Source organism: Thermobia domestica, chromosome 5 (genome assembly GCF_964235325.1).
Source record: "Thermobia domestica chromosome 5, izTheDome1.hap1.1, whole genome shotgun sequence".
NCBI lineage: Eukaryota > Metazoa > Arthropoda > Insecta > Zygentoma > Lepismatidae > Thermobia > Thermobia domestica.
Genome location: NC_137458.1, coordinates 271470683 through 271498420, shown reverse-complemented (window position 1 = coordinate 271498420; position 27738 = coordinate 271470683). Strand labels below are relative to the sequence as shown.

The 27738-nt window shown below is 31.8% G+C and overlaps 2 protein-coding genes across 3 annotated transcripts in view; one reads left to right on the top strand and one right to left on the bottom strand.

The window, feature by feature from the left end:
- The window catches only part of LOC145684849 (cuticle protein 19-like), a 77951-nt gene that overhangs the window by 41658 nt on the left and 8555 nt on the right, over positions 1-27738 (bottom strand). The gene's annotated exons all lie outside the window — the stretch shown is intronic.
- LOC145685530 (uncharacterized) lies at positions 176-7617 on the top strand. Its single transcript, XM_081757929.1, has 3 exons — positions 176-345; positions 3386-3433; positions 7251-7617. Exons 1-3 carry the CDS (start codon positions 176-178, stop codon positions 7543-7545), a joined length of 513 nt encoding a protein of 170 aa, XP_081614055.1. The 3' UTR covers positions 7546-7617.

Here is a 27738-nt window from a genome sequence, read left to right as displayed (position 1 = left end):
GAGTGTTTTTTATGTTATTTATTGAGTGAAAATATGTGTTCAATGACAATTTATGGCTGTGAAAGTTAAAATTCGTAGAAAATACAATTTGACTGAAGGTTATCTTGAAAAATAAAACTTTATTGTTGTTTTTGATACGTTCTTTCATCATTTATTATTGCCAATATGTGAAACGATGTTGGAAAAATCCTTGACACCTGAATTCTTAGAAATTACAATTTGCTCAAGGTTTTTGAGAGTTGATGCAAGGCCAAGTAAAGCTTTATTATTGGCTATATACGAATTCTTTGATGAATTCTTTAAAGATTTATCTATCTTTGTTGGAGGATATACTTGTGATTCTGTGTAGGTATTTATGACGTGAGACCGTCCTTCACCCGAAAGGAGCCGTGAAAAAAATTAGGATTGACCGTTAGATACAACCATCAGATTTAATTACAGAGTGGCCTTCACATAGATACCAGAGTACCCCTCAAAAAGATTTTTGGAACACAATTGTGCAATTTAGTTAGTGTTAAAAAAGAAACTGTTAGGGATTATTGTATACTTTTTAGAGAGCTTTGTGAAGATTGCATCCTAGGAATGTGAATGTCCTTCAAGAAATTTTTTACTCCCTTACAGAAAAAAAGAGAAAATAAAACCCAAAGTTGACATTGAACTTGGAAAAGCTTTATGTATTCTTCCCCTTTTACGTAACAGTTAGGTTGTTACATGAATTTGTTTTCCTCGAGTTTTTGTAAAGATTGTATTGAAACGAAATATTCTTTCTTTTAATGGTTAAGACCGCTGGAAAAGAAAGAGACCCGCGCCGGATCCCATATTGAACGCAAAGGTGGAAGGGCGGGGGACCGAGTTGTCCAAACTTGTTTTGACGGGAAGACCTGTTTATAAAATTGTTATTCTGAATAAATGAATATTAACTCCTACGATTAAAAATGCATATGCAACGTGTAATGTCCATGATGTATGACGAAATCATTTATTGATTTGTAAATATTGTGCCGTATGGTTATATCACTTAGGTTAACTTATAACAATCATATCATAACAATCCCCTTATGATAAGTAAAATGTTGGAATGTAGAAAGTGAGAGGAAAACTCATGAGCAAGGTGTTTGCTCACTACAAATTTACTTGAATGGAAATCGAACCAAGATATTTCAAGCAGTGGAGATGTGGATTGTAGCAGCAATACACTAAATACTTAGAAAATGTTTAAATAATTTGTGACCTAGGATTTCCCAACTAACAGAGAACAAGACTTTTTACTGTGGTACTAGCCCTTAGAAAGTGAGAGGAATCTTTACTTAGATAATATTGATTGACACTTGTTTATGTTGAGTTTAGTAAAATGGTTTTGACGAGGAAATAAACCAAGAACCTCATATACTAGAGAACTCTTTACCACTGAGACTATATGAATATATTAAGTTTATTGTCAGAGAATTATTCTGTTAGACTAATTTATATGAATCCGTTTTTGTTGTAATATTCCCTTTATGAAAAATAAAATAGCGGAATGAGGAAGTGGGAGGGAACGGGGAACTTTAAGAAGACTTATGAACTTGATGGTGAATAAATCAATTTATAGAATATACTTTTTGTTATAAGAACACTAAAAATGATATGGACATGCTTGACATGAGAAAATCCAACAGCAGAGGTAGATGCTCTACCATTGAACTAGTTTGTACCATTATTAATTATATTAATTGGGTTCTGCACGAGACGATTGGTACAGAATTTTTATAACTAGATTTGATTTGTGTTGATTTTAGATTAGCGTGTTTTTAGCAGTGTGGATATATGAGACATCGACTTATTGATTAACGTGGAATCCGAGCCTAACACACCAAAGGCAACTGTTGGGAATTGTGTTGAGTTGATTTTATATTAGTGTGTCTTTTAGCAGTGCAGCTATATGAGACGTGAACCTACAGTTTTATCGTAGAATCCGAACTATACACCTCCACCGGGAATTGACTTGATTTTGAGTTTAACTTTCCGTTTAGCAGCGAGTCTATATGAGACGTGAACCTACAGTTTTATCGTAGAATCTGAACTATACACCTCCGCCGGGAATTGAACCCGGTTTTCTACGCCAAAGGCATCCGTCAGGAATCGAGTTGAGTTGATTTAGATTAGTATGTATTTTAACACCGAGGCTATATGAGACGTAAACCTACAGGTTTTAACGTGGAATTTGCCCCACACGCCCTTTTGCCGGGAATTGAACTCGGTTTCCTACGCCAAAGGCTTTTGCCGGGAATTAAATTGGAAACGTTACATACACTATTGAAAATGAACTTAGGACCACATGTATTAAAGGCAAGAAGCATGATGTAAGGAAAAATAAGTGTTGAATGCATGGACATGTATGTCATGTGTACAGTAAATGCAATACAATGTTTGTTATGAAATTGATTAAAAATACATACTTGGTGAGGTTCTTAGAACATAATTAATTACCATACTTTAATGAACTTTAGTTACACATATACTAATTATATAATGAAAGAAAAAATACTCACAGAATCTATAAAATCCGGTGGTAGACTATTGGGCGTCTTATTGCAGTTTGAAGGACAGGATTTCTTACCCTCGGAGTAAGAGGAAAAGGTAGAATTGCTTCTTTTTTCTTTTTCTTTTTTAAATGTTGTTTTGCAAACCATACCGTTATTGCTATGAGGGGTTATCGTCCATATAGAATTCCAGAGAGAGAGAGAGAGAGAGAGAGAGAGAGAGAGAGAGAGAGAGAAGTGGTTTACAATCTTTTTAGAGAATCCTTTTTTATTATTATTGTTGTATGGAATTGTGAAAATTGGCGTGGGTTTCTTCTGATCAATATAAAAACTGAATTTTGAAGATTTCTGTCATTTTAAGTTAGTTGGATAGATTGTGACGGTGTTCTTGCTTCGAAGTTGTTTTTTATCGGCGTTACTTCATCTGTTTTTATATTTGAAAAGGTAAGTGGACTTCTGTCTTCTTAAATATATTCAGATAAAAATTCATTTTCATTAATTGATTACAAGATATGAAACATTTTTAATATTATTATTATTGGAAAATTTATCTTAGAGTAATTTTTGTTGATTGTATGAATTCATTTGGAAATCATTAACTTCTTTTTGTTTCATATCACATTTATTTTACCAAATACATGCAAGCTGACTTATAGTATCCTGAAAACATGGCATTTTGAGAAAGAATTGGATTTTTGTTCCTAATTTCTTAGACTTAGTTTATTGAAATGAAAAAATTTCTTCATTTTCGGAAAGAATTAATTTTATAATAAATATTCATTTGATTTTTTTCTTTCTTAACACTGATTATTTTTGTAATAGAAAAATTCAAATATATTAATTCCTTTTTTATTTCTTTTTAGATTATACCACTTCCAAAGTACGGACTACGTTCCAGAAAGAATTACCAGGTAAGAAAAATAATATATTTCTTATTATTATATAATATGTAATGTTGAAGACCACAGAATGAAATCATTTATTAGTTGGTTATTAACCGTGTTTAGAATACATATTGCTTTTAAAGTTTAATTGAAAACAAACATTTATCATTATCATAGGTATTTTGCTTTTATTGATAGGGGACAGCTGAGAAGCTTCTATGCTCCACCGCTAACCTTTTTTGTTTTTTGCGTGCGATCTTTTTGTTTTAATATTAACCCTTTCCCTCTTTTTACGGTTATTATACCCTCTAGGATATCACTCATGATAGATTCTTTTCTTAGGCAATGTCACAACCAATTTCTTTTCCTAATAATGTCTAAAAAATGTTCTTTTCTCACCCAACACTTCTAACATCCTGTTATTTCTTTTTCTGCTTTACCCAACTAATTCTTACCATTTTCTCCATATCTACATTTTGAAGGCTTCCAGTTGATTTTTCCCCACTTAGGAAAGCGTAACAAGCATAAGGAAAACGTAAATTACAAACAGTAGACACCAAATCATTGTTTTTTAGCTAAGAAATGAAATCAGTGCCGAGCTTTCACGTATTAGTTGAATTCATATTTTATATTTGGACTGATTGGAAGACAAATGGTGTATTATTAAACCATGTTTTATATACGAACACATTTATAAAAATTATTGAGTTATCGAATTAATAGCCTTTTCACAACTAGACTATATGAGACGGGATCCTCAAGTGAAATTTAACTTTTTTCTCGTGAACCACGTTAGGATTTTTTATGTTAACGATAAGTACAATAACTAAGTACGATTTTTTGTGCAATAACTAGTCTATATGAGATAGGTCCTAGTGATTAACATTGAATCTGAACTACATGGCTTTGCCAAGAATTGAACACCGCTCTTTTACGGTAAAGGGATGGCCGATAACTAAGAAGTTACGAGGAAATTTTATGAAATTTTATGGAATGTTTTACAGAAGATTAAGATCGAGTTTTGAATTATAGGTCGGAATTACATCTATTTTAACACGTTTGTACAATATTTCCTTCAGTAATCGTACTATTTGTGGAAAGATACAAAGTGATATTTGTTTGTGTGTATGATGGACCAAGATTCGAGCATTTATTTGTTCTGAATGAAAGAAATCTTTATATTATTTTGTGAAAATGGTAGATGTTAGATACTGTACGTGATTACTAGGTTGTTTGAACAAAATATATCATAATATTTAGTGAATTTATCAGAAAGAGTAATGAATTATTCATGGTAGATTAAACGATTTTTCTTTTTATATTTGGTCTTCCTGTTGGTGTTTTTTTTTTTTCATATATTGACAGAATAATTAAATTGTTGAATAGAGTTGAACGGTATTCGACAGTTATGGTATATCCTGATGATGTAAATTTAATAGGGGATGATAGGAAAACATTAGAAATAAATGCAGAGATCTTATGAAATGCTTGCAGGGACATGGCTTTAGAAATAAATGCAGAGAAAAGTAAATACACGAAAGTGCGTTGGGACCGTAATACTGCATTTTATGGATGCATTAAAATATTAAATAATACTTTTGATAAAGTGGGTAGTTTCAAATATTTAAGATCAGTATTAACAGAGGAAAAAATCAAATTCACGGAGAAATTAAATGGCGACTAAAACCAGGGAATTCATGCATTATTCAGTTCATATTGTCGAAGCTTAAAATATATAAAACGTTAATTATGCTTGCATTGTTTTGTATGGTTGCAAAACATGATCGCTTACTCTGAGGAAAAAAACATAGACTAAAAGTATTTCAGTACAAGATCCTGAGACGAATATTTGGACCCAAGAGGAACGGGAATGGGGAATGGCGGAAACTTCATAATGAGGAACTACATAATTTATACGGTTTACCCAACATTGTTAGGATCGTCAAGTCTAGGAGGGGGCGGATCATGTAGCTAAAATGGAAGAAATTAGAAACGCTTTCAAAGTCTTGACTGGAAGACCAATCGGAAAACGGCCATTAGGAAGACCTAGGCGCAAATGGGAGGATGGATCTCGCAGAGATAGGTATACAAAGTAGAATCAGTTGGGTATGGATAGAAGTCAGTGGAGAGCTTTTGTGAACGCGGCCTCCGGGTTTCATAAGCCATAGAGTTAGTTACTTGAATAAATAGATACTTATTAACGATAATAAGAAAAAAATTTTAAGGATATTATTTCACTTTTTTTTTCTAAAATAGAACTGATTGCTAAACACATTTGGATTGTTTGTTGTTTTATAATATGATATCGTATTCTTAATTTGATCGATTGATTTACATAATTTTCATAAGTAATTATTTCCCAAACATTTTAGTAATGTTATTGGAAAAATGAAATCTATAGTTTCGCACAATTATATTAGATTAAATTAAAATGAAAGTAGAAAGCGTTCTCCACGAAAAATGTAGAAGCATGATGTTTGTGGAAGATCTAAACTGAAAACATAAATCAAGTAATCCTTGTATCAGAAACGAAGGCTTTACCATTGATTTTTTCGCGTCACCCTTACTCCTATTATTATTATTATTGAATTAGGAATATAGTTTGAAATATAATCAGTGATTAAATCCGTTTACAGAAGACAAGATTTCCCGAACTTTTTATCATCTAAGAATATGTTATAACGTTACGTCTCATGACATGTACACAATTCAATGAAAGGGTATCTTGACATATGTTGCCTAGTCTGAAAAAGAAAAGCATTAATGCTTTTTTTGATTGAATGATTTGACAGTATATATCGTAGAAAAGTGTATATTTCATTACATGTGGGTATAGAAAAGAATTTCGAAATTAGAATATAGAGTTGGACATCTAAACTTATTGTGCCCCTTGAGGGATGACATCTCTCGGAGAGAGAATAATCCGTGAAAGAAAATGTCTGTATAATCCCTACATGTTAGGGTACCCAATATGTTTTACTGTAGTGTTGTATAATCCCTACATGTTAGGCTACCCAATATGTTTTACTGTAGTGTTGTATAATCCCTACATGTTAGGCAACCCAATATGATTCAGTGTACTGTTGGGTTATCTAATCTGAACGATAACTGAGTTTTACGTCTGATGGTTATACCGCTACGCTAAAGGAAACTGTGATTTGTTGAGCCATCACTTTAGAAAAAGAAACCACATAAAATTATATAGAACTCCAACAAAAGCTAGGCAGACGGTGTTTGTCCACCACAATGTTCACTTGGCGGGGGCGGAGATCGAACCCGGGACCACAAGCACCAGAGGTGAACCCTGTATTACTGAATCACCAAGAACCCAAAAAAATCATTTGAATTCACTAAATTTTAGTTATTATTCTAAGCTAGGATAAAACACTTGAAAATAACCTGTGGAATAAGGAAGAATTGTGCTTGTTTTTCGTAACGAAATAATTTGATTGTACTGTCCAACTGATTTGATTATTTTCTTAAGGTATAAATATATGTAAATTAACGCATATTTTATTCCAAAGACCAATAAGAATGATACGTTAGATAATTAAAGGAACGGACCGTACGATACCTTCATATTACAAGACCAATATATGAAATTAAACTTACATAGACTTTTAATTTGTAGAACTGAAGTTTAGTTTTGAAATTTTGTTGATTTAAAAGATCAAAAATTAATAGTATTAGAGAGTATGGTATTGCTAAAAATGTTCAGTTCTGATTTTTAGAGGATATAAATTTACCTCTTTTGTGATAAATGATTAGCCATAAGGATACTTAAGTTAAAATAAATAGATTTGTAATTTTAATTATTGATAATTTTGTTTCTGTTATTTTGCAGGATGGCAGAGGCTAAATCTACCTTTCAACTTCTTCAATCAATTGAAGAGATTGATTGTATTTTAATAGACATTGAGGAAGAAGAAAAAAGAAGAACATCAGAAATGGAAGAAAGCAGAAAAAGGAAGGAAAGAGAGGAAAACGGAGAAGACGAAGAAAGGAGAAAAAGAATAAAAGATGAAGAAGATGCTTTATGGGAACTGTTCCCCTTAGAAGAAGAATCCATTATTAATATCATAATTATAATGAAAAGAGTTGAAGCAATGGAGAAATTAAGATTAAAAAAGAAAAAGTGAAAAAAAAAAGTGTACATAGAAATCAAGATTTGTAAATAGTAAAAAATAAAGTGATTTCTAGTTTAAAATTAATTATATTGAAAATTTGATGTTTTTATTTCAAGAAAATGAGAATCGTTCTTTTCCCATTTTAATATGTGTGAGTTATTTTAAAATATTGTTTTCAGCAAAAAAAAAAAAAAAAAAAAAAGACTTTTGAGACATGAACCTGCAACTTATTATCTGATTTCAATCAGCTCAATTTGAATTGTTTTTTTATTTTTTAAAATTTCAATCCTATTTGAGACATGGATCTACAGAATAAGATGGTATCCGAACCACATAAACAAGTTGAACTCAAAATTATCTTCGTCAAATGTGGATATGAAGAAGATCTATTATTATTATTATTATTATTATTATTATTATTATTATTATTATTATTATTATTATTATTATTATTATTATTATTATTATTATTATTATTTTATTTAACAGTTATGATCTTTAGGCTAAACTAGACTATTGATTAAGGAAACTGAATGACAGAAAAACTAACTTTGTGCTCTTTTGGCAGAAATCGAAGCCAGAACCACGTGTACCAAAGGCACACACACTAGCTACTTGACCAATTATTATTATTATTATTATTATTATTATTATTATATTGATTTGTAATCATATGAGACTAGTACGGTTATTGAAGGTGACTAGAAATTTAATGGAAAAACAAATCCTGAAATTGGTGGTAAGTAAATTAACTGAAAAATATTCTTTGTTTACATTTGCTAACATGGAAAGATTCAGAAACGTTTCCCCATTCATAATTTTAAGGTTCCCCATTCATAAACACTTCACACACACTCATAACCACTTGAGAAGAACAAGTTTTAGTTGAATACGGTAACCTCTTGTTCCTTCCTCTGCCTTCACCACCCCTTGAGCGGAGTTTTACTGTTTGGGTATTTTTCTAAGAAAAGAGGGTCTGGTTTTGGGACGTGGGATTCTTTTGAAGAAAGCAAAAGTGATGGGAATAGCCTTTTAAGTATAAAATACTGTTAGGAATGAAGGAAGGAATTCTGAATGTCTATAAGATTTGAAGGTTATCTTTTGCTATGAATTGTCTGCGCTTTCCAATGTATTTTTGTTCTTATAATATCATAGCAGAAAATTCTAACAGGGTCTTTCAGATTTATGTTGCTATTAGAAATGAAGAATAAAAATATTTAGTTGAACTTGAAATATACAAATCACACGGTATCCTGTAACACTTGACCCGATATTAAAAATCTTATGTGAGTCTTTCATTTTGAGATTGATTTGCAAAAATTGGAATCGAATAGGATTAAGATTACGATTTAGATTTTGGTCTTTTATCATCTAAGACCATTTAGCCCTTCATGTTTTGAGAGATGACGTCCCTTGGCGAGCACACAATCCGGGAAACGATCTAAAAACTATAAGTTAGGTATCATCAAGACATTTAACTGGTGTGGATGAGGAAAATCCAAGAAAAATTCATTCAAGGTGGATGGCCTTAAAAGTATTGTACACTTTTTTTGACCGAGTGCCTCCCACTGGGACTGCTTGCATCAAACTGGAATTGAATCATTGTGTCCAACTACATGAATATTTCATGCCAGTCTATTATTTTTCTCATTCTATATTAATTAAGTAAAAATATGGTCGTTATTTCATATGTTTGAGCATTAAATATTCTTTGGATCGGTATAGAATTTTAGTTAAAGTATCATGGAGAAGTCCATTAAAATGAATTAGTGCTATAGCTTGTGATTCATTAAATTTTATAGAGAATCATGTGTTGGTTTTTGAAAAATACTATCTTCAATCAATCAATCGGTTCAAAGCAAATGATTGATCAATGATTAAATTAGATACATTATGACATTCTTTGTAAAAATAAGCATCTTTTAACGTCATTTTAAAAATGTGACTGTAAAGAAGAATGATAATTTCTGAAACAACGGAAAATCTTTTAATGGTGCTTGTAGAACGAAAAAGTTGAGCAAATTTGACACCTTGAGAGAGTGTATATTACAGAATGTATATTACAGATAAAACACAATTTGAATAAAAAGTATTAGTTAGGATTGAAACTGATGAGTTTGAGTATTGAAACTGATGGGTTTGAAGGATAATATTCTTTAGGGAGCACACAATCCGGGAAACAATCTGAAAACTATAAGTAAGGTACCATCCCAGCATTTGCTTCAAATGATTAAATGAAGAAGAAAAACCCTGGAAAACTTTATTCAAACTTTTACGAATTTTGACATAGCAAAACCGTAAGCGGGGATGCAACATAAGCATGAACGTTAACGAATATACTACGTGAATTACTGTAGTATTAATTCAAGAAATATACCAAGTAGCTTAGCAATTCTTTAGGAATAAAATACCAAAAACCTTATTATTTTTAGATTCCGTTTACCAGACATTGTTAGGGTTATAATAAAAAGAGGAAAACAACCGTTAGGAAGACCTAGGGAAGATGTATCTTGCAGAAATAGGCATACAAAGTAGAACCATTTGAGTATGAATAGAAATCATTCAGGAACTTTTGTGATTGATGCAATGAATTTTGGGGGGTTTGTTTGTATTATTCGGGCTAAAAGATAATGAGTAAGAACATATAGAAGTAAAATACACTTCCACTGAGTGACTGTTATAAAAATTAAATGAGTAAGGTACTTTGTAGCATAAGAAATCAGTCTATCAGTGACTTAATTTGATGGAGAGACCTCAAGTATCATAAGGAAACACTGTAGCACTAAGCCGTCATGGGTATTAAAAATGAACACGTTGAAGATTAATGATGAAGTCTCAAGTTATATAAGGAATCATGTAATATAAGGAATCAAGTAATATAAGGAATCAGTTTATTACTAAATCAGTACATTCAAAATTCAATCAGGGACCTCAATTAGTGCAAGGAAGTACTGTATCACTGAGTCATCATGTATCATAAGTAAGCATTCTACCACTAATTCTTCATGAAGAAGAATAAATGATGCATTCTCCATAAGAAAACAGTGTATCATTGAAGTCTGCATGGTGAAAAGAACACATGTACCATAAGAAAACAGTATAGCACTAAATCAATCTAATGAAAAGACCAAAAGAAGTAGATGGAATCTAAAAACATGAAACTTGACTTATTACACACTTCAAAATCTCTTGGTGAAGAATGTCAAGCTTAAAATCATGTATATTGTTCTGAAATATAGGGAAATTAGATACTCATGTCCTATACCCGAAAATAGATGTAAAAAGCAATATTAAAATAGATTTCGCGGTTAAAATATAAATTAGTACAGAATAATTGTGATGTTCCAGATTTCATACCGCATAGTTAAAATCTATGTGCTATATTATGTTATAGATTGTCTTTATTTAAGTTATATTTATCAACTGTAGTGAGAAATAAATTCTTTGGTATTACAGCAAAGTCGTAATCAGTTCAAAATCTAAGAAACATATTATAGTTTACCGTAAAATTTTTTAGGGGATCTTCCTTGGATACAAACTTGTGTTATACAAAAGAGAAGGCAAACGTCATGGGTATTACAAATGATTATATTCAAAATTACGATTACGCTTAGCAAGTTTACGATATTTCCATTCTACAATAAGACTAAAAAGTACTTTCTTAGTTTTTAATCAGAGATACTCAAAAACATGCAGATACAGCATAAAATACATAGATAGATTAAAAACAAGCTACAAATACTCAAAACATGCAGATACATCATCAAATACATAGATAGAGTAAAAACAAGCTACAGATACTCGAAAAACATGCAGATACACCATAAATACATAGATAGATTAAAAACAAGCTACAAATACTCAAAACATGCAGATACATCATCAAATACATAGATAGAGTAAAAACAAGCTACAGATACTCAAACTTGTAGATAGTCAGTAAAATTCATAAAGAGAGTAAAAACAAGCTACAGATACTCAAAACATGCAGATAGTCAGTAAAATTCATAAAGAGAGTAAAAAACAAGCTACAGATACTCAAATACAAGCAGATACGCCATAAAATACATAGATAGAGTAAAAACAAGCTACAGATACTCAAACTTGTAGATAGTCAGTAAAATTCATAAAGAGAGTAAAAAACAAGCTACAGATACTCAAACATGCAGATACACCATAAATACATAAAGAGAGAGTAAAACAAGCTACAGATACTCAAAAAACAAGCAGATACGCCATAAAATACATAGATAGATTAAAAACAAGGTACAGATACTCAAAACAAGCAGATACGGCATAAAATACATTGATAGATTAAAAACACATACAGAGGATACGTGGAAAAAAAAGGGACAAGCAGAAAGGAGTTCAACAAACAAACTACAGATACTCAAACATGCAGATATGCCATAAAATACATAGATAGATTAAAAAACACATACAGAGGATACGTGAAAAAAGAAAGGGACAAGCAGAAAGGAGTTCAACAAACAAACTACAGATATTCAAGCTTGCAGATACGTTATAAAATACAGATATAGATAAATAGATAGAAAGAGAAAGGGCGCTACATCAGCATTGGACTTTGTTTCGGGAACCGGGTAAGAATCATTTGTACTGCACGTGCAGTGCAAAATGATCACAAATTTATTTCAGGAAAGAATACCAACTTAATATGAGAATATTTTATATTAAATATCTTCTCTACACACAAAATAAAATTGCATGACATGTCCAGACTTACGCCATGCGTAACTTCTTCTATTTTTCTATTCCATAGTTAATCAATTAATTAATATGAGTGAGATAAAACATACTAATAGTATATTACATCAATAGGAATCTGAACCTTTATTATAAAGCTTTGAGAGCAAAATGGTCTATAGATAGTCTAAAAATAGTCTTCCGTTGCAAGCGCTGCTATTGGTTAAAGGAATTCCACTCGCTTTCTTTCGCTTAGCAACAGCTAAACCCTTATTCGCTCAACGCGTAGGTGTGTAAGGGTGTGAGCGTTAGTCTGCATTTTTTGCCACGGGTCAAGACATTTTGGCAGCACAATAGTAATTATTGAAACAACGTAATAAACATATACAGTACAAGCAAAATGATTAAAGAAACCGAAGTTGACATTTTCTTTTCAGTATAAACAAGTAAAAGTGAATGTATATAACATAATACTTAAAGAATATAGGGTCATATTTTATAAAAATATAATTATTAAAAAATAAACATATTTCAATGAAGCTGTTAATTCCTATATTTACAATGAACTCACTAATATGAATTAAAAATATTAATTTCAAAATTAAAAATGAGTCGAGTGATTAGTATTATGTTCAAATGTGGTCATACTTAAAAATGAGTCGAGTGAGTAGTATTATGTTCAAATGTGGTCATACTTAAAAATAGATCGAGTGAGTAGAATTGGTACAAAATGTTGTTATATCAATGGAATTATAAGGAAATAAGGGAAATCATACGGTAATATTTTGCACATTACATATTCTAATGTTTGTAAGTAAGATTGGAAACATCAGTGTAAACCATATACGGATTACAGGAGTTAAATGTATAGATGTGCGTATAACAAGTAAATATTGCGATTTATTACTTAACAACCATATAATAATATAAATCCATTTTTCCACACATGCATGTATATTTCTGGCACGGATATAAACGTAAAACCGTACTCACCGGTCCCGCATGCGCCCGGCGTGGGTATAATCATAAAAACCGTACTCACCGGCGCCGCATGCAGCCGGCGCAAATATAAACGTAAAACTGTACTCACCGGCCCCGCGTGCGTCCGGCGCAAATATAAACGTAAAACCGTACTCGCCAGGCCCCGCGTGCAGCATCCGCGTATAACAGCGCGCGCAAATTTCTCATGGCTATGCCATGCCATGACACACTAGTGCCATGCATCCGATTAGCAAACAAATAATAGTATTGTCAACTTTTCTACATAAATGATACATTATCATTATCAATTACATACTGTATATTAAAGACTATCTTCTCTTAATGTCATGCTCTGTGCATAGAAACATAAATGCTGATTAATGCGTAGTAAATGTAACAAATGTCAAATGTAAAGGAATGCTAAGTGATACAGTATTGTATATAAATACATACTGAATAGTAAAAGCATTGGGTGTCAACAAAAATGCCTAATATGTTATACTCAACATACAGTTATATAAGAAAAATAGCATTCACAATATACACTTGTTGTAATGTTAAAAATAACACACCGGGGTCCCTACATAATACATGCATTGACATGCAGTGAGTGGTATGCCTGATGTCTACCATATAGTTTACTTTAATTTTATTTATGTATAGCAAATAGGATTGGTAGGTATATATGAAGTCAACCACTTCATATTCATACATTTTTAAACCGATTTTTTATGCAGCGTACCTAATAAAGCATATCACGTAAAGCAAACATACAATATACCATTTAGTATTGGTATGAACGATTTATATTAGTATCTAATAAAGTATAGGAGTTCTGTGAGTATAATAAAGTATTAGTACATCATTGTACATATACACCCTAGCAGTTTGTATCGGTTCATTTCTTGCGCCATACATATATTTGTACCTTTTATATTTTATATTTAAGTACAGTAAATATGTGTAATGCTATGCGTATATGTTGGATAGTAAACATCACGTCAAACATATTTTTATTTCCTTTCCGTTATATATCATAAACTATACAATACATAAATAAATAAGATGAAAATATGCGTGTTGTTTATACTGTACAAATTAAATATCTACCTTATAATGTATATCAAATCATAAAATATAACTTTTTTTTTCTCATTAATGTAAATGTTTTAGGGGAAAGTCACAATAAATGAAAACGGTAAGTATCGTTGTCAGTTACCGATAAACTAAACTAAAAATTTTTCCGCTAAAATTATAATACCTATAATAATCCTTTTGAATATTTCTTAATGTATCACCTTAACATTTCTTTCAAAGCAAACTTTCTTATATTAAGCAATACTTTTTTCTTTAAGTAATATTTTTCAGTCAGTAGGTATATCGTTGCTTATATTTTTGTTCTCTTGTTTGTGTTTGCCATGTAATTTTAATTGTTACGCTCCTTGTAGGAACATTACTGTTGGGAAAATATTAATTATTTATTCTTTCTTTCTGTTTTTTGTTTGATACTAAGTCTTTTTATGCTCTTTATATTTTTAACTAACTAACTAGATAACTAACCTGATTTTATTTTCTTTCTTTCTTCTGTTTCTGTTTGCTACTATTTGTATTTTCTTTTATATTGTAACTAACTAACTAGATAACTAACCTGATTTTATTTTCTTTCTTTTCTTTTATTGTCTCTGTTTGCTACTAATTCTTTTACATTCTCTTTATATTTTAATTAATTAACTAAATAACTAAGTTGATTTTATTTTATTTCTTTTTTCTGTTTTTTGTTTGATACTAAGTCTTTTTATGCTCTTTATATTTTAACTAACTAACTAGATAACTAACCTGATTTTATTTTCTTTCTTTTCTTCTGTTCTAAGTGTATGCTACTAATTCTTTTCCATTCTCTTTATATTTTAATTCATTAACTAAATAACTAAGTTGATTTTATTTCTTTTTTCTGTTCTAAGTGTATGCTACTAATTCTTTTCCATTCTCTTTATATTTTAATTCATTAACTAAATAACTAAGTTGATTTTATTTCTTTTTTCTGTTCTTAGTGTATGCTACGTAATTTAAATTGGTATGCTTCTTGTAAAAGTTTTACGAACAACAGCGTTGGAAGAATATAATTTTTTTTCTTTTCCATTCTCTTTATATTTTAATTCATTAACTAAATAACTAAGTTGATTTTATTTCTTTTTTCTGTTCTAAGTGTATGCTACTAATTCTTTTCCATTCTCTTTATATTTTAATTCATTAACTAAATAACTAAGTTGATTTTATTTCTTTTTTCTGTTCTTAGTGTATGCTACGTAATTTAAATTGGTATGCTTCTTGTAAAAGTTTTACGAACAACAGCGTTGGAAGAATATAATTTTTTTCTTTCGTATCTTTTTAATGAATCGCTTTCTACAAAATTCCTTATTTATTTAACCTCTCGTAATAAATTACTCGAACACTTCGTGTGAGCATACTAAAGATGATCAAAATACTAATTATTTATTGATTCGTATTATTTATTTTAAATTGGATCATTTGCTTTTGCAAATTCAGAACACTATGTGTGAACGTTTTAAAAATAGTTGTTAAAATGATTCGAACACTTCGTGTGAGCATACTAAAATGTTCAAAAATACTAATATTTTATTGATTCGTATGCCAAAGCATACTCGGTAGAACAGGTACGCTGTGAACTTCTTAATAAATTGTTTCTGTTATATATGTTGTTGTTGTTGTTAGTTATACGCTTGAAAAACTTTTATTTCATGAAATTAATATTTGATTATCGTTTAAGTTACAAATTATAATAATTATTAATTCAACATGTAATAAACACAAGATTCTAACGCATCTGGATACGAAATTTTTCTTAATGCAATTGCGTACGAAATTACAAACTGAATGCGCCTGGAGACGAAATTTCAAATTGAATGCACCTGGGTACGAGATTACAAACCAAATGTATCTGTGTACAAAATTTCAAATTGAATGCACCTGGGTACGAGATTACAAACCAAATGTATCTGTGTACAAAATTTCAAATTGATTGCACCTTGGTGCGAGATTACAAACTAAATGTGGCTGGGGACGAGAGTACAAATTGAATGTGTCTGGGTACGAGATTACAAACTGAATATACCTGGGGACGAGACTACAAAAGGAAAGTATCTGAATAAAAAATTATATAGTAAGCGTATCTGAATATAAAAATTATAAACTAAATGATTTTAAAGAAATCAGCAAGGCTAAAATATTTTTATTCATACAATATTTATTTTTTCCATATAAGATAAAATGATTACATATATATATATATAATAAAAAAAATGTAATAAAGATATGTATGTATAATCAAATAAAAATGTATTAAAGCATCATATATATTATGAATAGTAAATAAAAAAGTTGTTTTAATTTTGAATTTGTGTAAATGTCATTGATAATAAAAAATTGTAATATATATTTCCAATATATAACTTTCACTTCAGTTAGTTATTTCACTATCACAAACAAAGAAATGAATTAAAAATTATAAGTGAAATCTTTTTTCAAGAGAAATTCTAAAATTAAATTTATGTAGTTTTTCTTTAATAAAATATTAAATAAAGCATAATCAAATGTCCAATCGTCAATTTCACTCTCATGATACGAAGAAAAGACTTTGTACAGTTCATCAAGCGTATCTGATTGCACCATAACACGCCATGCATTATAACACAACATTTCACGGTCTAAAACAATGCATTCATGTTCATCTATAATACGGCTGTTTTGATAGCATCCATCGCACAGAAGTTTATATTCCGGTTTCCATCTTGATATACATTCCAGCACACACAGTTCATTCACAGAAAGAAAAGTACATTCATACGTACATAATTTGTTTTGCAAACACATCTCTGTCTTTCTTTAAAAACAGTTCAACTAAATCACAAATATATGAATCTGAAAATGTAACTGATTCATATGCTAAATTAAATCTATTTAAAACAGTTTTGTTTCTTCTATAATTCTTATTCGAAGAACTAAAGTGTTTCTGTATGTAAAGTTCAAACAATATGTCACGAGTATTCTTCTGAATTAAAAATTCCCACACAGTTTCTTTCAAAGTATTATTAAATATTAACAAACATTTATGTAGTTTTTCGTCTGGTATTCTTATTGAACAAGGAAAGCATAGTAATGGTTCACTCAGCTGATAATTCTGAAAAAGTTCTTTCACACACAAATCACTTATTTTAAAACGATTGCACTTACAATTCACATTGTCTAATTCTTCAATTTCAATATCTGTATTAGGAAACACTTTTTCAAAATGGATTTCATCATCATATCGATAAAATCTTCTAAACGATTCTTCTATTTCCTGCGTAGGATATAATATTTTCACTTTATCTTGTTCTTCTTCAGGAATATCAGGATCCCATGGCTGTTGATAAATAATTTTCTGATGCTTTTCACACTCAATCTGTCTCTCTCTTGGAGAGATATACTCAGAAACAGATACTCGCTTACTACACATCTTCACAAATACTGTTAACTTAAGTAATGTTCCTATGTACACAATCACAAGTCTGCACATGCGCACAAACTTTTAACGAATGCGCATGCGCACAAACTTTTAACGACTGCGCATGCGTCCTACGACGTTCAAATTATTTAAATGTATTCTTGTACACTCCGTGTAAAACATCTTTATGTAAAAATATAAGTCTTGGAAAATCGGAATCAGACATTATCACATGAAATAAAATGCTTTCATAAAGATTATTAAAAATGCATTGTCTAAGAATATGGTCTTTCTTACTATGGATATTGTGTAAATCCATATAGATTTTCATAATTTCTTTGCACGTATCTTCTTTTAATAAAATACTACAAGCTTCCAAGTCCAACACTTCTTTGCTTTTCAACATACACATATGTCTAATGTCATTTTTGAATAAGTAATTATAATAACATGCTCCACAAAGTAACACTTTGTTCGGTACCCATTTAATTATTGCTAATTTAATACAATTAATATCAATACTTGATTTATCACACGCGCAATTCATTCTTGCACAAAACACGGTTCTTAACACCACAAAAAAGTACGTGTTCTAACAAGAAAATATTCTCGACAACTAAAACAAAGTATCAAAATCGTTTGTTCTTTCTTTACAACTAGTGCACTCTAGCGGAAAAATCTTAAGTTGTAAAACAGTGTTACTAACTCTATATAAACTCTACACAAAATAATTTTTAACTACATATAAATCTTAATGTAATTTTTCCATGTTTCCTTTCCTATATAACTTTAGTTAGATCGTTTCCTGTGCAATTTTAATTGATATGCTTCTTGTAGAAGTCCATAAAAATACCCAAAGAGTATAATCCATTAAATGATTTCTACGTAAACTCCTTATTTACTTAACCTCTCGTAATAAATTACTCGAACACTTCGTGTGAGCATACTAAAATGTTCGAAAATATAAAAATGTGTGAAAGTTATAAAAATAGTTGTTAAAATGTTTCGAACACTTTGTGTGAGCGTATTAAAATGTTTTGAAATATTAATTATTTATTCTTTCGTGTTATGTATTATAACACTCGCAAAGTTTTTAATTATACATTTCTTCAAATATGTTCTTGTCTGCAATAATATTTAATTCCAAATAATTTTATTCTTTAAATGTTTTCTTAAGATGAAGTAAACTAAAATGAAAAATTAATATAATACAAATATATGAAATAAAACTATGTATCAAATAATATAAGAAAATAAATATAAAGATAAATATTAAACATGTATTAGTTTCCAACATTTCTTAAAATATTTGATAATAACATTGCCTGACATCAAGTGTTGTAAATAATATTTTGTATAAACTTCACACACACACACACACACACACACACACATTAATTTCTTCCGTAATACAAATATAGTTACTAGTATTTAAAGTTTCTTCTTCTTCTTTTATGAAATATTTGCAAACGTTAAATGTTTAAACGCGTTTTTTTTTCACAAACACCAAAATTTTACTTATGTGCATAAAATATTTGTTTTTATTCAGCACTTTTACTTTTATCTTTATCAAGAAGAATATCCACAAGATCACTTAAAAACACTTCACTTTTCAATAATTTAAAGTATGTGTTATAAAACGATTCTCTTGTTAGCAAACCGATAAAATGTGATTTCGCATACGTATAAAATATATTTTCTTCCACATCTATGTTTTCCATAATATCCTTTACTCGTGATTTCATATCGTTTTCATCCAGAAATAAACATTCATGTTCCATTTTATTAAAATATCCATAACTACAAGCAGCACATAGCAAAATATCTTTTGTTTTCCACTCATGTATCGCTTTCTTTATACAGTTCGTGTCTACTTTATTTACACCGCATTTACATCTTATGTCCTTCTCCGAAAATATTTCTGTATCATCCATATATGATAATATCATCTTATAAATTTTTAAATTAATTTTCAAACACTCAAAAACAATTTCACGTAACTGTATTTAACTTTCCATAGTTATTTTACTTTTTATGTTAACTAATGCTATTCAAACACCAAACTAAATAATTTTTATAACACCCAAACTAATTCATTCGTGTATCTTCGTAAAAGTTCAAGAAAGTTCTGGAAATTTTAACATCATTCGGAAAACTTCGGCAATCTTCGGTAATCTTCGTATAAAATTCTTGGAATTACTTAAATTCTTGGAATTAATTAAAATTCTATGAAATTCACGGTCATTTACCTTTTAACCACTTTTCCAAAAATCTCCAAACATTCTTCAATATGCGTACGTGACTAATCAAGGTCGAACTACTTCTCTGAATACAATAGAAAACTTTTAACGCGCACCTGTGTTCTACCTCTCCCCCAAACAATATACGCTTTTCTTAGAAATTCCAAAACATCTATTGTATACAAATATTGTCAAGGACAAGCGACATTCCTGTCCACAATAAAAACTTTTAACGCACACCTGTGTTCTACCTCTTCCCCCCAAACAAACAAAAGCTTTTCTTCGAAATTCCAAAACAAACCTCTGCGTACGTGACTAATCAAGGTCAAACTACTTTTCTGTCACAATAGAAAATGTTATAAACAATATACGCTTCTCTCACCCCCACCCACCACATTCTTCAACTACTTCTCTGTCAACAATAATCGTTTAAAAGATTACATGTACACACATCTGCGACATCCATTGTTCCCACCTGTGTACGTGTATACTCAAGGATAATAGAAATTCCTGTCAGCAATATAAAATAATATAAACAATCAATAAAATATAATAAAAATAAAACATCTATTGTATACAAATATCGTCAAGGTTAAATAACATTCCTGTAAACAAAAGACCTATTGTCAAATAACCTTCTCTTAACACCAATGAATCAACTCGCTCTCTGATTGGTTAAACTACTTCTTTGAAAATTATCTACTCAAGTCTAACATTATCACAGGTTTGATTTTGACAAAGAGATATGCTCTTACACTTCATTAAAAGTATATTTAAATAGTGTTTTCTAGTGATACAAATATGGTAATTACTTTAATTTCTCGTTTTCTTTGTTACTGTAAAGTTCATGTTATAAAGACACTTTTCTGGCTTTCAATTTGGCACAATCTCTTATTATTGCATCCATATCAATTTCATTCAGAATGTAATTTTCAATGGCCATCAAAGCTAGTCCATTTAATCGTTCTTGAGATATACTTGATTTCAAATAATTCTTTATTAATTTTAGTTAAACTAGTTCAATACACAACAAATGACAAAAGTGTGTGTCTTAATTTATATGTAATTTGTCCCCGATCAGTGGCAGAACTTTAAAATCAGGTTTCTCCGCAAAAATTCTTTTCAGGGTCCTTTATGCCTATAGAACAATTCAATTCTTTCATGTTTCTTTCCAACATAGACGTTCGAAATCAGGCAGTAACACAATGTAAACACAAGCAATGATGCACCCAAGATTTTTCTTTGGGGTCCGAAGAGTTTTTCGGAATATCCTACAAAATGCAAATAATTTTGTGTATTTGCCCCCTGAAATTGTGCTAATTGGGAGATCCAGAGACTCAGACTACCTGTTCAGTGTTTCGTCCACACATATTTTAGGGGGCCACTCCCCCCGGGAGGAGATCAAAATAATACGTCTATAATATAATAATAAATAAAAGAGTACCAGCAGTGGCCCTCTGAATACTAAGTGTGCCCCCCGGAAGATTTTTTCTGAATGGAAAACTGCACCTATTAGGGATGCGCACGATACAAGATTTGTGGCTGTCTCGTCTCGAAAATGTGCTGTAAAAGTGATGGCTCGAATCGAAAAATGTATATTTCTCTATTGGAAGAGCCGTGTCTCGACTCGAATTTAGTCTGGAAAATCCTGTCTCGACTCGTCTCGTGCACATCCGTAGCACCTATGTCGGTACATCCCTGAACACAAGTAACTAATAATCAAAACTCTACTTTGCATTAGAATTATTACTAATTTAAAATATAGCTCCATCTAAATTTATTAGCAGAAAATGGATTAATAATTATTGTGGAGTGGAGTGGTTTTAGCTTAGCGTCCCGTTCAGCAGCGAGGCTATATGAGACGTGGACCTACTGATTAACGTGGAATCCGAACCACATGAGCTCCCGCCGGGAATCGAACCCAGGTCTCCCACGCCAAAGGCGCGTACGCTAATAATTATTGTTATCTGTCATAATAAAACGAGCATCTGTATACGCTGCTGTGATTGAAAGTGAGGGTACTGAAAATAATACTTGTCATCCAAATGACCTTTCGTCGCTTTCGATGTTATCCTTTCAAGTTATATACTTATATGCCACGGGAAAACTAATTGAATTCAAACAAATTTTGAAATACATGAAATTTAATTCAGACCCGTAACCGAAATGACCGTATCGTTCCATTTTAATTCAACAATTAAATTACTGTAATCAGGTAAAATAAATTTACAGAGTCAAAATAATGTCGACCTGCAAATTCTTTCGTTAACAGTGACTGATATTGACAACTCCCCACCTCAATATTTGTATGATTTTGTCCAGCACTCGAAAGAAACTTTTTCGATTCCCGGCGGGAGCTCATGTGGTTCGGATTCCACGTTAATCAGTAGGTCCACGTCTCATATAGCCTCGCTGCTGAAAGGGACGCTAAACTAAATTCAACTCAACTCGAAAGAAACGTTTTAGAGCCTTCGGTTGCCTCTTATCTTCTTTCACGTTTTGTAGCTTTCTTTTACTATAAAATGCTCACTTCGTTTTATATCGTTGGTCGAGTAATGAATGAAATGGTGGAATGAAGAAAGTGGGAGGAAACGGGAGAACCCCGAGAAAACCCACGCATACGGTGTTTGTCCACCACAAATTTCACTTGGCGGGGGCTGGGATCGAACCCGTGACCCCAAGCACCAGAGGTGAACGCTCTACCACTGATTCGTTAACTTGGTAGACGTATATGAAGAAATCACTAACAGAAAATAGCTGATAGCTTTACGCCTAACCATCTCAGCGACCTCGAAACTATGAACTCTACATGAACATCGGTTGTCGTTTTCGATCATTTTATATGTTACTCCCTCCAAGGTCGCAAGGTGTCTTGCCCCTTATCCCAATGCATGAAAAGCAAATGATATTTTCGCAAACAGCCAGGGGCACGGAAGGAGTAACAGAACGCACACAATCTCGCTGTATAGCTTTAGGGCAAATACCTAAAGGCACAAGCAATAGGCCACTTGACCAAGAGCAATGTTGCGAAACTTAAGACAAGATAAGCCCACGCTCAACCTGTTCGAAAAAAAATCACTGACCCTTCGAACAAGATAATATTGTCGCGCTCTCAGAGTCAGGTTTTAATTGCATTTGTGTTGAAGTACGTTTTCTTTGGTTTTTAAACATTTGATGAATTTCTTACACACTGTTGTGTATGATATTTTCTATGTGGAATATTATTGTATATTTTGTACTGTACACGTTGTGTAAATAGAACTCATCTGTATTTCTTACATTGACTTTGAAAACTTTAGCAATGCCCTCATGCGCTGTGTACGGCTTTAAAATGAACACACGAAATAGAAAAGTTGGTGAAGAGAATGTTAAGTTCCGTTCATTTCCAAAGCAGGGAGATATACAGCAATTGTAAAGCAATAGGGGTGTAAATTTGTCATATGTGGTTGGACCCAAAAAGCCGTAGATCCACGCTGCTTATGCCCTTAGCAGAGCTGAGCTGATTTTGAGTTTAACGTCCTGTTCAGCAGCAAGGCTATATGAGACGTAGATCTACTGATTAACGTGGAATCCGAATCACATGAGCTCCCACCGGGAATCAAACCTGGGTCTCCCACGCCAAACGCGCGTACGCTAATCTTGTGCCCTTAGTTTTATGAATTTTACCAAATTAATGAATATCTACATATTTTAACACAGTATATGAGTTCTTTGCTATACTGCTTCTGTAATAATATTTTTGTCATTAATTTGCTTATTATGTATCTTTCTATATAAAATAACAAGTTCTGGCTGGCTGATTGATCAACGCTAGGCCAAACCGCTTAAGCTAGAAACTTGAAGTTTAGAAAGGGCATATGATTTGTAATGTAAGGTCCCACTAAAAGAAGAATATTTGGAATTTTGAAGGGAAAAGGGAGAAAGAGGAGTGACAATTATCTTAAAATGCCCATACCTTGGAATCTTTGAGTGTTAACGACATGAAATTTGGTATATGGACTTCTCATTTAAAATAATTAGATATGTATGTAAGCGCTTTTATGATATTTGCCCTAGAAAGGAAGAAAATAGGGTAAAGTTACAATTGTTATAATTGGATGGTCATAACTCGAAAATCGTTAAGGTTATTGACATGAAAATTGGTTGAGTTGATTTTGAGTTTAACGTCCCATTCAGCAGCGAAGCTATATGAAACGTGAACCTACTGATTAACGCGGAATTCGAAATATATGAGCTCCCACCGGGAATGAAAATTGGTGTTTAGGTTTTGCAAGTAAAACAATTAAAGACATGTTTCTGCGTTTTTTCATTTTTCCTTAAAAAAAAGGTTTAAATTGTAATTGGTAAAATAGAATGGCCATATTCCAAAATCCCTTAAGAGTAGAAACATCTTGATTAAAGATGTATTTCAGTTTTTTGATATTACGGTTAGAAGAAAAACAGCAGGAAGACAAAGTTGGGGGTTGAAATTGTTAGAATAAGATATGCCATATCTCGAAACCACTTAAGATCAGAGATCTTAGGGATATGAGAAGTGAGAGGCCGGAGAAAGAGCAAATGCAAGCGTCTGGGGGCGGACTCCCCGCCTAGCCGAAAGCAAGTTATGCAATTAAAAAATTTGCATCAGTTAAACTTTACACGGCGGTTTCTGGGTGTTGGTTTTTGAAGCTCCAAGTTAATCACATAACTTCAATTTACATGTGTTTATTTTCTAAAATTCAGCAGTTGTTTATAAGTGGGTATTTTGGACTCAAATTTTACATTTAAATTCATATGTTTTTTCGTTATTTATATCTGTTATCAACTTTATTTTCTTTATCAGAAAGATAGAAGATAATTTATTAGAATATTTTCATAGTTGAGGCTTTTGTTATACAGTAATGTCAATCTTAAGCACTCTCCTTTAATATGTCACATTAGGGTGGGCCAAAATATAAAACGAACAGTAGGCGATTGTCCACAAGGTTTATTTTATTCCTTGTGATGTATACAAATAACCAACGAAATTTCAGTACAATTAAGTCATATTTAAAGGTCGCTTCATTTTTGCCTTGTTTTAGTTATTGTAGGATTAAAAGTGGATCTGAAAAGGCATGGGGACGCATTCTTTCACGCTGTCCCGCGTGCCTATTTTTGCCATTTGTAATATTTTAGGAAGTAGGAGATGCCATGTATATTTTTTGAAGTGAGGCTAACGGCGTCCCCCCATTCCCCCTCAGTTTTACCTCTGATTTGTTGCCAAAACTTTTAGAAAAATGTCACTATTTGTATCCTCAATTTAAAAAACGCTTTCTTCAGTGGAGTGGATACATTTTTAAGATGGTTTTCGACCAATCGAAGAATAAACTGTTTCTGTTCCTAGTCTTTTGTCAAGGCTTCATTATACTTTTGGATGAGACTGATACCTCTTTCAGCTACATTATTCACCACAGCCATTTATTTTGATAATTCACAAAATTCTTGAAAAAAAAAAGCATTATCTCGCCAGCGTTGTAGTGTTTGTTTGAGGAAAGATTGAGACTTCTCTTTGCCTTTTTATCATTAGGACATCAAATATTGAGTGTTCTTGCTGTTACTAGATCCTCCAAATTAAGTTCTTCGGGTTTCTTTGTCAACTTAAGTCGTAGTGGAATGTTTGGTTATGCTGGCCGCTGCAGGCTTTGGACCATCTTTTCCTTTGTTTCTTCTGATACTCTCTCATCAAAAAAAAAAAAAAAAAAAAAGCTAATTCTGATAAAAGTGCAGACAAAAACTAGAGATATCTTGAAAATGCTGCACATGCACTACTAGAAATGCAGTCCTCTGAGTAAGTTTTCAAAACTGACATAAAGTTAGTCATTGAGAGGGATTTGGTTGACAAGGGGAGCTTCATTCCACTTTTTCACATAAACAAGGCTGACAAACAGCGCTAAACATGTGATAATTTTACTTTCGCGCAGTCATCCTAAATTGAGACTTAAAAAAAATTCAATGCTTAAATGCCTTTCCCCATCCATCTAGCGTGATGTTTTGGGTCTCGAGCTCGAAATGACTGATTGTCGTTGCATCCACCAAGAAATATGAGAAATAAACGCAAAAGTTCCTTATAATCATCTCTAGGCTTCTTGGCTTAAGGAGCACTTGGTAAATATTTTAACATCTGATATGTTTGTGCTTCAATGGATTTCGTGCATAGCATCTGTGCATCACTGGACTCTCAAATAGGTCGTCAGTTGTCTTTGTAAATCATCCTGATTTACTGATGACCACTGCTTATGAAATTGTTTGAACGATGAAGTTGATAGACCTTCTGCCGGACTAAACAAACATTTGAAGATACTAGAGAGGGGCCGTGGTGTGTCAGTAGTAGAGCGTTCACCTCTGGTGCATGGGGTCCCGGGTTCAAATTCTGCTCCCGCCAAGTGAACTTTGTGGTGGACAAACGCCGTGTGCGTTGATTTCCTCGGGGTTCTCCCGTTTCCTCCTACTTTCTTCATTCCACCATTTCATTCATTTCTCAACATCACCATCTCCTTTAGCCTAGCCGGCATAACCGTGGGACGTAAAACTCAAAAATTTCATTTTATTTTTTAAGACACTAAAGAGGACTACCTCCATAACATGATGACACCATCTAATGATCACAATGAAAGCTACGAACTTATCCGGCTATCCGGCTATTAGCACAGCAACTGTGTTAAATTACATTGTAGTCTTGACGCCTATAATATAGTATACATGAATATAATACCCATTAGGAACCTAATATTTTTCTAGTGCAGCATATATTTACCTTAAATTTACGAATGAACGAGTATATACGGACAAGGGTATACGCTATATTTTTGAGAACGGTCCAGCGTATACCTCAGAAAACTTCTAGCGTTAGTTCATTGGTAATACTACATAAACAAAAAGATTTAAAATGGAGCGACCTGTAAATATTAAGCAACAGAGCTGAAATTAAGCAAGTAAATAGGTTATGGCTAGAGGAAAAAATAAGCCTTGTGGACTATTATTTTGAACAAGTTGAATTTTTGCATTTGATTTTGGACCACCCTAATGTTACATGTATCGTTAAAAAAAATAATCCTATTCTTTCTAAAATTATTTATGTAGATCAAACAAGGAACAGAAAGAAGTAAAATTCGTCCTTATTCGTTTGTATTTCAGCTGCTATTTGTTCCTTTCGTTTTGTAGAAAAATCAAAGTACAGAATTGTGCAGGAAAATTGCTTTTGAGAAAGGAATTAAATGAAGATTGTTTAGAAAATTGAAAAGGAATCACTTGTGGTATCGGCATTTGTGATACTGCAACAATTGCGGTACTTCGAGTATTGACTTTTGTGGTATTGGGACATTTGCGGTACTATTTGAAATAACTTCTTATTCTCTTTGCTAAGAGAAAATATTTTCGAGTGTTCAGTTACAGGATAAGCACGCAGTATCAACTGCTACACAACGACCAAATTTTATAACATTGGTGTAGCTAGCACTTTGTTTTAGGGGAAAATAACATGACTGTTTTAGGGGACTCGGGTTTTTGCATACTAAAAGCAGACTAAAAATCTTCTTTCAGAATATGAAACCATTATTAACTCACATACATATATACAAACTTTTCTCAGAACACTAAGAACATGTAAACTCAAATATAAGGATCAATTATACAGAAAAGTGAAAAGAAAAACATTTACTAGGATACATGGTAGACACATCCGAAAGATGTAAACAAATGCTTGTTTGTGATTGGCCAAAACTGGAAAATGTAAACAAGTTCTTATCTCTCATTGGTCAA

What these genes read in the sequence shown, in the direction of transcription:
- LOC145685530 (XM_081757929.1), top strand. Translation starts at nt 176, where the DNA reads ATGTTGGAAAAATCCTTGACACCTGAATTCTTAGAAATTACAATTTGC. An exon ending in GGATATACTTGTGATTCTGT is followed by an intron (nt 346 to 3,385) that starts GTAGGTATTTAT and finishes ATTTCTTTTTAG; the next exon opens with ATTATACCACTTCCAAAGTA. An exon ending in GTTCCAGAAAGAATTACCAG is followed by an intron (nt 3,434 to 7,250) that starts GTAAGAAAAATA and finishes GTTATTTTGCAG; the next exon opens with GATGGCAGAGGCTAAATCTA.